We start from the raw sequence: 12,412 nt of genomic DNA, 5'->3' as shown, positions 1-12,412 counted from the left end.
CACTCCCAGATGTGTAACTTCTTAATTAGTTTGACAGAGGAGCATTCTAGGAATAGGGGTTTACTGGAGATTAGATGATTTCCATGCATTTCTACACATGCTTTCAACACAAACTTGCAACAAAAAAGTTGCAATGAGCGCAAAAAGTTTTTTGCGCGTGGTACTCACCCACTTCACAGTGTTTCCCGGTGAATCTATAGGGACACACACATCTGTAGCTGCCTGCCTCTTCCTTACAGGAGCCTCCGTTGCGGCAGGGACCAGAAGCACAGGTATTGAGTCTAACTGGAAAGAGACAGGGAGAAAGGGATCCTTAAAGTACAGACTACTCTAGTTCATAATCACATAAAATTAATCCCTTCCAGCGCATTGTAATTCCAGTAATAATTCAAGAAAAATAGCTCATAGCTCAGTCAAAAGTACACATTATCAAAAGCCGTTTCAGTATTGTAATATTTCTTATCAAGCAGTATTATGAGCAATGGTATGTTTCCTAATGCATTAAAGCTGGGTCTGAGCCCGAGTGACAATGTGCACATCTGAGGGATGTTTAGATAAAGGTCATTCATGAGTTCATGAAGGTATTGTTTAAATGTTTTGATCAACTATGCTACCTTTTTCACAGTGCTTCCCCGAGTATCCGTATTTGCATTCACAGGTGTAGCCTCCATCTAGCTCGTAGCAGTAGCCCCCATTCAGACACGGAGAGGAGTCGCAGACCGATCGGGGCTGTACTGAAAAACACACACCGAGACTTGACTGTGTTCCATTGCACTGGGAAACTGACACAAAGCTCTTTCATTTTATTGAAGCCTGTGGGCTTGGTCCGACCTTTAAAAAACATTATTATTATTTGTCATTTTATGGTTGGATTAAATGCAAAATCCCCAGCATAAATCATTTTGAAATGTCTCCCCGCGTCGTAAATGCAAACTGCAACTGTGACCCATTATTTATGAAAATGGAAAGTGACACTTGTCAAGACCAGTGTGTTTAAAAATGTGTTTGTCGCTATAGAAACCATGACACATAGCTGCAAAGTGCCTTGCTGTTGGGCGGGTGCCTGAGGCTCTTACCATAGGGGTAGAAGTCCTTGTGATCGAGCTCTGCTACACTAGTCTGACATGTACACAGGTAGGTTCCTCCGTACTCCAAACAGGGACCTCCATCGGGACACGGCCTGCTGTTACTGCATGGAGTCTGGGTTACTTCTGAGAGGAAGGGGGTTGAGAGAAAGACAGGTTTGCAGATTTTTGGAAAAATGGCTTCTGGTTTGGACACATATGAAATCTTACAGCGAGCCAACTTTTTTCTTCACATCCATCAAAAACTCTTGTGAGACACCTGATAGGATTATACGTATCATACTCACCAAGCTGACAGTAGAGTCCTGTGTAGCCCGAGGGGCATTCACAAGTCCCATTGATGTCCACACACACACCCCCATTCTGGCAAAGACATTCCTCTGCAGACACAGGAAGAGACAGAGAGAGAGAATGCGTGAGTGAGTGTGTGTGGGTGTATGTGGGTGTATGTGTGTGTGTGTGTGTGTGTGTGTGTGTGTGTGTGTGTGTGTGTGTGTGTGTGTGTGTGTGTGTGTGTGTGTGCGTGCGTGTGTGAGCTAGAGAGGCTCAAAGCTGGAAAGTTTGCTCGAGCTACTTAAAACCAAGTCCTCAGATGATGTTAAGTTTTCAGCGTTGGCCCTGAGTGTAAACATAGACAGAAGGTATAAATGGTCAACATGTGTACCATATGCCGGGCGTCTTTCATCTGTTATACTGTAAACCATGTATTGATTCGTCATTTCTCTTCCCCTAATCTGTGCCAACAAAGTTCACAGGAGCATAAGGATTACCAGTCAGCACGCTGCACATCCGCTCCGTACAAATTGTAAGAATGTTTTTATTTTCCTCTCCCTCCTAATTGCAGCAGCAGATCAAAGCAACATGGCCGTATCGCAGCTAAATGGCACCCCCTTTGAAGTCCCGGGGAGCTCGGTGGAGGGTATTATTTTTCTGATGATATGGAGTATATTTTGTGACCAAAGTATATGGCCCCGAGGGCAATTAATGGATTTTGTTAATTACCAGGAGACACTTTCATTGGCCACCTGTGCGGCCCGGCCCTTTGATCTGAGAGCCTGATTAGGCACTTCAGAGTCCCACTACTTTCTCTTCCTTGGAGGATCGTGCTCCTTTTTCCACTGTGCCGTCCAAGTGAGCCAGGCAGGAAAGTATTTGGGAGATTTAAGAGAGCCTATATAAGCACTGATAGTTATTTCAGCTCAAGGGTGAGAAGTAGCATGCATTTGCAATAGCTCAAATACTATTAAAGAGCTTTTGGTGGGGGAAAGGAAAAAAAAAATTGAAACAGCTGTTATCAGAGGGTGACACTGACCCCTCATGGGAGCATGAAATACCTTTAAATGGCTCAATAGTTATTTCAAAAAAATATATAATATGAGACAGATAAAGACACTATAAAATGACTTAATATGCATTTATGAAGGGAAGGTATGCAGCATTAGGTGAGGTTGAAAGCCTTTTATATATTTTGTGTTCACATTGCCCTATGCTTATGCAAGCAGCAGCTGTGATTGAAACTATAGTGTGGCGCAATGGCCAACTTCCAGGAGAGCAAGTAGCGGTGTGGCAGTACGCATATTTCAACAGCTCTGTCTGAAGAAATGACCTGAATACCAAAGAGCAGCTTTGACTCATAAAGAGGCCTTTTCAAGTCTAGACAAAGCACTTCCTCTTGTTGGTAAACTAATAAAATGGGCTATAAAACAATTATTTACAACATCAAGCCACCAGTTCCCGTAGTAAACTGGGCGAGGCCGTGTCAGTTTTGATAATTACAATAATCCATCATCACAGCAGCCTCTTCCAGGGCAGCGCTCCAAATTCCTGTGGGATAGCACAGCTCCTCTTTAAATACCCCAGTCTGCTGTCTACCTGCGAAGCCGCCTGCTCAAAGTGTCAGCCTGCCCAAGTGTACAATAGCTTTACACTTGTCACCATACAGTAGAAGCTAGGGCCACTTCCCTGAGCTTGTGCATTCACACATATGGGGCCGCTTGCACTTCTTCTATCTCTTGGAACAATGCTGCGTATGGATGGGCACGACAGGCTGTGGGGCAGGAATCAGAGTGTACGTGAAGAAATTTGGCAAAGCTGCAGCTGTACTTGCTTTTACCTGTTTGGTTTTCTGCCTCAGTTGAATTGACATGAAGCAGCACCAGCTCTGACAGAGGAAGACAAGGATTCAAAATGGAATGTCAGGGAGTGATGGGAGTCAGCAATGCCAATTTACATTTAGAAATAAACTGTCCCTATTGCTATGGTAGATCACACTTTTCACAAAACAAATAGTCCCTGTGAAAAATGTTCCCAGTGAAATTCCATTCACCTAGATTGTATTCCTGTGGCAACATAAATCTCAGACAATTACCTGGAAACCTGGGCAAATAAATGTAGAAATGTAGAACCACTAAATAAATGTGAGCAAGAAAGATGTGATACATTATTGGAGAACTATTTGAGAAATCTGTTATACTAACAGTAATACCAACAGCCTGACTGGTTATTATGACTGATATGTTGGTTTTGATGCATATGTTGGCTGATAGGTAACAGGAAATCGCAGAACAGAAATGCCATGCCAAAAAGACATGTTTGCCGTCATTTAGAAACAGTTTCCACCAAAGAGCAATGGAAGATGTCTTATACAGAAATCTTTCATCTCAAAAGGTGTAGTCAGTGAGAATGCTTGTGATCAAAATATTTTTGTTGTTGTCAAAATCAGTTAATATCTCCTCAGGATCCGCTACCTGTACATACTGTGTGTGCACTGCAACACAGAAAATCCAGTGTTAATACACATCTTGGCTTGCTTTTTTCTTTTACAATATCTTGGTTTATGTCACACATTGGTATTGTGTGTATAATATCAAAATATTGGCCAATATATCATCATCAGGCAATTTGGGTGAACCGACCATTCGAACACCAAACACCCGCAACACAGACACATGCTTTATTAGACTGATATTGAGACATGTTTTTGAATTGACAAACAATAACAGGGAAACTAGGAATTTAAGCTAATGATGTGAGCTTAATATCAAAACTGAGAATGTTTTCATCATACTTTTGATGGCTGTTACAAAACAAGGTCCCTCCATAGTATTTAGAATGTATGATCGCTATGATTTCAGGGTACAGAAATCTGTGAAAAATCTGACTGTGTTAGGCTACAGAGACCTTACTACATGAAGAAAGGTCAAAGAGTCGGAAAACATTGATACTACAAAAGGAACAGCTTTTCAGGTGACAGCAAATAAAGTATTTGATGAAGTACGGTGAAAATATTTGCAGCGGCGATGTAGCTTAAATTCTTGAAAGAAATGGTTGTTAACGACGGAAAATTGGAGAAGCAACAAAAGCAGCTCCCTTTAAACAAAGTTCATAGCCATAAACACTCATCTTGCTCTCAAAGAGGTATGATAGGATTCCCTTTGTGCTTGTCCCAGTTGGAAAAAGGCAACATTACAGGCAGCCAAAGAGAAAGGCAAAAGCAGGACTTACAGCCCACAGTATGTCAACATTTTCTACCATGAATCATTATCCCCAAACATGCATTTCTGGCAAAAATATACAGTTCTAGCTCAAGTCACCTGTCTCGCAGAGCATTCCAGTGAAGGTAGCAGGACAAACACAGGTGAAGTTGGCCACCTGATCGACGCACTCCCCTCCGTTCAGGCACGGCTGCGACTCGCATTCGTTAATATCTGGAGGAAGCACAAAAAGCCGGTTAATCCGACGAGAGAAGTTAATCTGCTACAGTTTCACATCAAGATATTTTTCAATCTTCACATGGAAAAGCAGGAGTCTGTTTCCCGAGACATTGATATGGATTAACTTCCCCCTTTCTGAAAGCATAGAGTTTCACTGACCAGGTGTCTGGTATTAAGAGTAATCCCGTCTCATGTAGATACAAGAATTCATGAACTGTGCTAGGGCCTGATAATTCAAACTTCATCAACAATCAATCACTAGCTGAGCGAGATTGTGGAATCCGACCTGACCTCAGCACACTTGCTACATTGTGTCAACCAACAAAGAAAAAAAGAAGAATTGTCCACAAATGAATTCAACCAGAACCTGAATTTGGAGCCAATAGTCTATGTGGATTGGGAACTCTTAGGACAAAAACATCTGGAAAGCAGCAGAAAATATTTCCTCTGGAGCGAGATGCCTACTTCCCCCTGGAGTGTTAACTCCAACCCCCCCGACCACATCCCCCACTCACCTGTCTCACACAGGACACCAGTGTAACCCGGTTCACACACACAGGTGAAATTGCCATCGCCTTGTACACACGATGCGTTGTTGAGGCACGGTCTGTCTTTGCACTCGTCAATGTCTGTTACACACACACACACACACACACACACACACACACACACACACACACACACACACACACACACACACACACACACACACACACACACACACACACAGGGGGACAGAGAGACACGCTCATGGAATATTTACTCAGCTGATTAATATATCCGCCACACTGCTCCCCTCACTCTGCAAGTATGTGCTGCTGGCTGTGAAAGGTATTAGAAGAGGTTTGATACATCTCCACGGGCTGGACTGTGGGAAGAAGCTCAGAAGCTCCACACAGGCTGGACTAAAATATTCCAAAATACCTTTTTGTGTGTGTGTGTGTGTGTGTGTGTGTGTGTGGAAACTGCTAAATGAGGCACAAAAATACTTTAATTAATCAGTTTTTCCAGGTCTTCAGCCTATTTAGGGCATTGAGAGGGTAGGAGAAGAAGTGTTTTTTTTCTTGATGTAGTAAAAATGTCTATATTTAGATGAACTTGTTTTGGGGTGATTTCTTGCTATTCAGTAAAATCTTACATATATGTGGGTTTTCTTGTACATTTTTGATCAATTTACACATTTTCACGACTCTACAGAAAGTATTCTAGAAGGAACAAATACAATATGTTATTGTGACCACCGTATATAGCAGCTGTGAGGCAAAGTGTCCTTTGTACCTGTTTCACATTGAATCCCAGTGTATCCAGCAGGACACTGACAAATGAAACTATTAATCCGGTCCTCACAAGTCCCTCCGTTCTGGCAAGGATACGAGGCACACTCATCCACATCTACAGACAGGGAGAAATACAAAGAAGGTAGTATGACTCTTTTAATTGGAAGAAATCATCTTACCAAGTTCAGTTAATTAGGTCATTTCAACAAATTGGCATGAAGCTAGTACAGGTATTAAGGAAGTATTCAGGTGTCTCTTTGGCAGGTCAGGTGAAACCTAGAGTATTTTTTTGACTCTATTTTTCCTGGCTGATCTCAGGTAGACAAGTATTCGTTCAGTGTGTGCCGAGCACAACAGAGCAGGAAGCAAAGTCGACCATAACTCACCAATCTGGCACCGTCGACCGGTGAAGCCAGCCAAGCAGGAGCAAGTGAAGGAGGGGTTGTCTGTAATACAGTCATCAATGCACTGGCCTCCGTTCAGACACGGTCTCAGGTGTGGACACACCGATGCTGAGGAAAGAGGTCAATGTAACCAAGGTTTCCTCGCAGCAGAAGTATTTAAATAGCCAGGAGAAGGATAGCTCATCACTTAGAAGCAGGTCTTACCCGAGTCATTGCATCCACCCACTTCTACATTTGCGTCGTCTATACGGAAAACCCATCTGCCTGGGTAGCCCACGTTGGTGGTTCCCTCGACGTTCACCACATCACCTGTGCGAGAGCCGGGGATGTTGAAGTAGCGCTTGCCATCGCCAGCGTTGAAACCTGCCTGGGAGGACAGGAACAAGGAGACAGTTATCTCAAAGAGAGCTGAAAAAGAGCTTAAAACACATGAGAAAAATATGTAGTTTGCATCCTTTACAGGGATCAAATCATACCATACATTCCAAATGTTGTCACCACGACTCAATAGCCATGTGATCTTACCTGCGCTGCAATCCCTTCCAGCCCAGCCATGTTTCCTCCACTGCTGGCATGCATGCCCGTGGTCCAAGTGATGTTATTGTACTGGAATATAGTGAAGGAAAGATCTCCATCTGTAATAAGCACCACTTGGAAAGTATTAACCTGCAAAGAGAAGAGCAGGCTCGGTTAAACCATTTCCTGATTTCCCTGAAATATGTTAATAACGCGTGCATCTCACAGACTCCTCATATTTTAATGGTACGGATTCCTTCATGTCAGTCAGGCTTGAGAGGTAATAGACTCCTAATAGCGAGACATTCACAATTAGCATTAGAATGAAACCCAATAGCTGTGCTTTCTGACCACAAATTGCATCCCAATTTTAAGACTTGACAACAAAGTTCTATCTTGGGAGTTACAGATTATAAATTCCCACTGTTACTACTACCACATGGACTGGCACAATCTAAATCCTTCAACCATTTATCTGTTACATTTAGCTAGCTATTTCAACTCCACACTCTTTCCACATGGAAACTGCCAGGTTACAACCCCCTTGGTTACAAGTGGGAATTACTGGTCCCAGGCCCTCAAGATACTAAAACTTTCTGTCTAAGCAGTAACTACACGACAGCGGGATAGTAGTAAAGCCTTAAGCCAAGTGTGAGTTAATACCGGTGTGAGGGAGTTGCCTCCAAAGAATGTAACTTGGTGCCATGTAGAGACGAGGGCCCATGTTGCATTGAAGTTGGGGAACTCTGAAAAGTAGGTCCTGACATCAGCCGAGGCCCTCATCAGGATGGAGGACTCCTGGCTCTCTCTGTAGAAGACGCTCCCCGCTCGACGGTTGTCCACATCAGCCCAGAACGGCGCCACCACCCGTCTGTCCCCGGCGATGGGAAAGGCCACCGGTGTGAACTGAGAAACTTCCCTCAGGAAAGATACCAGGCCATTGTTGTTAACCTGAGGAGGAGAGAGAGCTGGATTTAGAGCCTCTGGAAACATGGTCAAAAATAATAAAAAAAAATCAATACATAATATCTTAGTTGGCTGTCTCAATAAGCTTTTAAAAGAATCTGAGAGAAAATAAATGTGCATAAATATTATAAAACTTAATTTTTAATTTTTTTTATTGTGTATTCATTTTTGGGTTAACATGTGCTTTAAGATGCATCATATAGAGATATATCTTGGTCTACATGTCAGATAAAGCCATCTGTACTGTTTGTTTTGTAGGATGAGGCGGTAGTGATGAGGAGAAGAGGCGAAGGTGAACAAACAGACGTAGCCTGACCTCACGGGGCAGACAGCTCCCGAAACGGATGTTTGCACTTCCCATGTAGCAAACAGACGCTAGCTTTATTTTGTGAAATAACAGCAGCTGAGAAAACCAGGTTTTCTGCTGCTTACGCACCTGCAAAGTCATCACACCCGGGAAGAACATTCACAGCTTGTAAATCCACACGTCAGCCAACAGCGAGGTAGCCTAATAAATGAGCCCATACTTCTCTCGTCCACCAAACTCCACTGTAAAATCGACCTTCTGCTATGTACTGTAACATAGTGGAATATCAACCCCATACAAGTTCATCAACGACTGGTGCATTGCTCAAGTAATTAAGCTTGCTTGTTCAATCTTTAAATTCATTTTTGCTTTGCTCACTAGTTGCCTGTCTGTCCTCTTCCAGTTTTCCCTGGTCGTGACGAGACGGTGTGGATCTGGTCCCCCCTCCGGTAACATCTGAGAATGGACCATCAACGCGAAAGATGTTGCAGTGGTTAAGGACGCCACCTGGAGACGTGGGATGTAATCCCGGCGATGGAAACCTTAGTTTTCCCTGGTGGAGACGAGACGGTGTGGATCCTCTGGCAGCATCTGAAGTCTTCCTGCATCCACACTATTCGCACTTTACTTAGTATTACCATGTAATCACCTGGTCAATGATCAAATTCCTTCGTGATGTTCTCTACTTATGACATCTATTGCAGTATGTCCGTCCTGGGAGAGGGATCCCTTACTCTGTCGACTCTCCCTGAGATTTCTTAAATTTTTTTTTATTCCCGGTAAAGGGTTTTTACTGGGAGTTTTTTCTCAGCCGAGCTAAGGGTGTAAGGGCAGGGTGTCATATTGTATCATATTGTATCATATATCATATTGTATGAAATGTAAAGCCCACTGAGACAAATGTATTCGTGATTTTGGGCTATACAAATAAAACTGATTTGATTTGATTTGATTTAAGCGATTAAATTAATTGACTGATAATAAATCGATAATGAAATTCCATCACTCTCGAAGGTAAAGATTTGCCGGCTTTCTCAGTTTCATATTGTTTCAAATTGGAAATCTTTGTATTTTGGACTGCTGTCCGAATAACTCTAACGCAAGTTAAAGACAATTTCTATTGCTATTTCTCACCATTTCTGATTTTTTCAGACAATTTTTTCAACAATAATAAGGAAAATAATTGTTGGTAACACTCAATTGATTGGGATTTTATAGATTTTTACAGTTTATGCATTATATTTTTATTCTTAAAGCTGCATTTATTGATTTTTGCCGACTTGGCAGCAGAAGAAGCTGTTTACACACCAATTTTAGCTCTGTTTTGGTCTCGAGCTACCCAAGTAAGAAATATCTGCCTGTTTAAACATTAAACTATGTTAACCATCTAGTTCTTAACTTTGTGCAGCTTTAAACTGTAAATACAAACAGTTATTACAAAATTGCAATAAAGCAACAGTTAGGATGGCAAGTTGAACCCCACAAATCCAAAATAGTAAATGTTCAGCATAAAAAGAAGTGAAATGCCTCTAGAAGAGAATACTAATGAAGCTATGTCTGTGCCTGATTCTAAAATATAATTTACCAATGAGGTTATTGATAGATTAAGAAGTAGCATGTATGATGTGAGTCCTAATATACTGTATATCACAAACATCAGGTGGGGTCGACCAGTAACTGTGTAGTGAATTGGATTGGAACGGGGTCTGCTGCTAAGAGAACTGAGCCTCATGAGGGGGACGATCTAACCACTACACCATGAGCGCCCCCTGTGTAAAAGAATAAAACATGCTGCTAAACCTGAGTGGAGAGGAAAGTCCTACAGGCTGAAGGATTGAATTCCTATTACAGGCTTTCATTCACTCACATATCATGTCTGCGTTTTATCAACAAGGGGAGATTCATCCCACTAACTAAACAACTGGTGTGAACTTAGTCTCTCTGCGTCTTAGCCGGGTGGCATGTGACAGTGACAAAACAACGTCCGATTGCTTGGGCTTTGCTCCCTGCGTGTATGAAAACCATAATTTGAAGGACTTTGCTGTAAAAACAGCAGAGGAAGTTTTGTTTGGCACGGCACAGGGACTCAGTTAATTGCCCGACCACAGTCTTCCCCTTTGCATCAGCGTGATGTGGTGAGAACGTGGCTGGTGTGGGGGAAAAAGAGGAGCGACTGCAGGGGCAGGGCCCGAAGGTCAGCCAGAGCGCCATCTGATACTGGGAGAAAAACAAGAGACAAGGCACAGGCCTGGATGAATGGAGGGATGTGCACGAATTACAAACCTCCCACACCCACATACCCACTAATGAGAGACCTGTGGTGGCAGCGGTCTGGAAGTCACCCATCTTACAGCAGAATTAGTGTAGGAAATCATGCCGAACACTAAATAGAGTTTATAGTCCAATACTGGACTATGTCTAATCGCCTAATCCAAACTATCGTAGCATCTGGAACTGTTTAAACAAGTGTATTTCTTTTTTTTAAGGGGACCACTTTGACATGGCATTGACCTTAGAGGTATTCAAACTGAACTTGGAACCATTTTTTTTCACATACTTTCCTTCTTCCCATGGATTTCAACCCAGGCTATAACTAGCACAGGCTTCCAGTGAAGGGTGCTTATGCATCACACATAAGTGAGAGAGTGAATGGGTTCAGAGCTGCCTTGTGTTATGCTGTAACATGACCAAGGTCAGAATCACAGGGGAGAGAGGTGCGATCAGTCAACCTTGTAAGAAGCATCTCTCTCTCCCCATATTTCTTTCTCTCACTCTCAGTGGTGCCACTACACTCTACAACTCCCTTGTTATTTTTTGGGGAATTCTTTGCCGGATATTTCAGGATTTTGCTTGGGTGGTTTTCTTTAGAGCCAAGCAATTTATGGACTAAAATAAACTTTCATCTGGCTTAAGTCAAGCCAAAGCAAACCCCCTGAATGAAAAAGGTGCCCATGGATCAACTCAGGAAAACATTTGTTTTCCTTGTCGAGAACGGAGGTTTCACAGTTACAAGCTTGTCCAATTATTTGACGAGACCGAAGGAAGTGACTTCAGTCTATACAGCCTGTGCATTTGGCCTGTCTCCTTTAGTCTCGGCTCACCTTTGTCTCCAAGAGTTAAGATTGAGGCAATAAATCCTGTCTGAAACAGTGTGGAAAGACTGTAATACAACTTTCACACTGCAAGTGAACTGGAGGTTTGATGCAAAAAGATGTGAGCTCACAAATTAAACAGTCTGCTAAATGTATTTAACACAAATAAAGATACAATTGTTTAAAATGACAGAGACATTTATTTCATAACCTACTTCCAGTTAAAATATTGTACACTGCTACTGCTGAAAAGCCTGAAACTAGAAATGCTGTAGGGGAGAACGGGGTAAGTAGGCACACTTTTTACTCTAGTGAGAATTGCTTATCACCTAAACATCTTTCAATAGTCATTCCTACATTAAACTGAAGCTTAAGGTGTTGGCTTGAAATGTGTACCCCTCACTTTTTCTATTGTATTGTATTAAAGAAGAAATTAATCATCAAAGACACCCTTACACATTGTGACAACCAACCCCATCAAGGGGTCAGTTGTCAAACACTATGGGGTTGTTTGTCACAATGTAATCTTAATGGGAATAATCTTAAAAAGAAGGCAAGAAAGTAGAACTAAATTTGAAAGTTTAATTGCATTGTCAAGTTGACAAATAGGCCTACATAACGTTCTGTAGCCTTGGCAGCTGGTCTAGTTTGGGATGCACTGGGTTGTTTTGATTTTGTTGCCCTTTTTTCTTTTGCTTGCTAGCTGCCTTTTCCTGCTCTATTCTTTCCTTCTCTGGGGTGTCAGTGAGGATACAGCTTGACAATGTATTTCGTTATTGGGTTCCTTTTCTGGCTGCAGCCTTGAGATAACATGTGACAACCAACCCCCCAAAAAATTTGACGACCAACCCCAACTTGAATTTCTTGCTAGCATCAAGGCCAACAACCATCTGACAACTAATTAGCTTGCTAACCACAATCTAAACTATAGTTTACCCTTCACACTTTGTATGGGTAACAAGTGTTTTGTTATAAACCCATTGTGTAAAAGCCTAGAAGAAAAATACTGAGGAGCTAAATATTTTCAATTTGACATGAAAAACACAAACAGT

The 12,412-nt window shown here is 42.2% G+C and overlaps 1 protein-coding gene across 2 annotated transcripts in view; it reads right to left on the bottom strand.

The window, feature by feature from the left end:
* The window catches only part of sned1 (sushi, nidogen and EGF-like domains 1), a 29,295-nt gene that overhangs the window by 11,396 nt on the left and 5,487 nt on the right, over positions 1–12,412 (bottom strand). The window contains exons 2-13 of one of the 2 annotated variants that reach the window (XM_080033327.1): positions 7,659–7,946; positions 7,005–7,145; positions 6,684–6,846; positions 6,462–6,587; positions 6,077–6,190; positions 5,314–5,427; positions 4,679–4,792; positions 3,199–3,246; positions 1,373–1,465; positions 1,077–1,211; positions 615–734; positions 169–285 (exon numbers count right to left, since the gene is read on the bottom strand). In XM_080033327.1, the coding sequence (XP_079889453.1) occupies positions 169–285; positions 615–734; positions 1,077–1,211; positions 1,373–1,465; positions 3,199–3,246; positions 4,679–4,792; positions 5,314–5,427; positions 6,077–6,190; positions 6,462–6,587; positions 6,684–6,846; positions 7,005–7,145; positions 7,659–7,946 (1,573 nt within the window). The remainder of the gene's footprint in view (positions 1–168; positions 286–614; positions 735–1,076; positions 1,212–1,372; positions 1,466–3,198; positions 3,247–4,678; positions 4,793–5,313; positions 5,428–6,076; positions 6,191–6,461; positions 6,588–6,683; positions 6,847–7,004; positions 7,146–7,658; positions 7,947–12,412) is intronic. The other variant, XM_080033328.1, reaches the window with a different exon arrangement.

This window comes from Ammodytes marinus, assembly GCF_949987685.1.
Source record: "Ammodytes marinus genome assembly, chromosome: 8".
Taxonomy (NCBI): Eukaryota; Metazoa; Chordata; class Actinopteri; order Uranoscopiformes; family Ammodytidae; genus Ammodytes; species Ammodytes marinus.
This window is presented reverse-complemented; position numbering and strand designations above follow the sequence as displayed.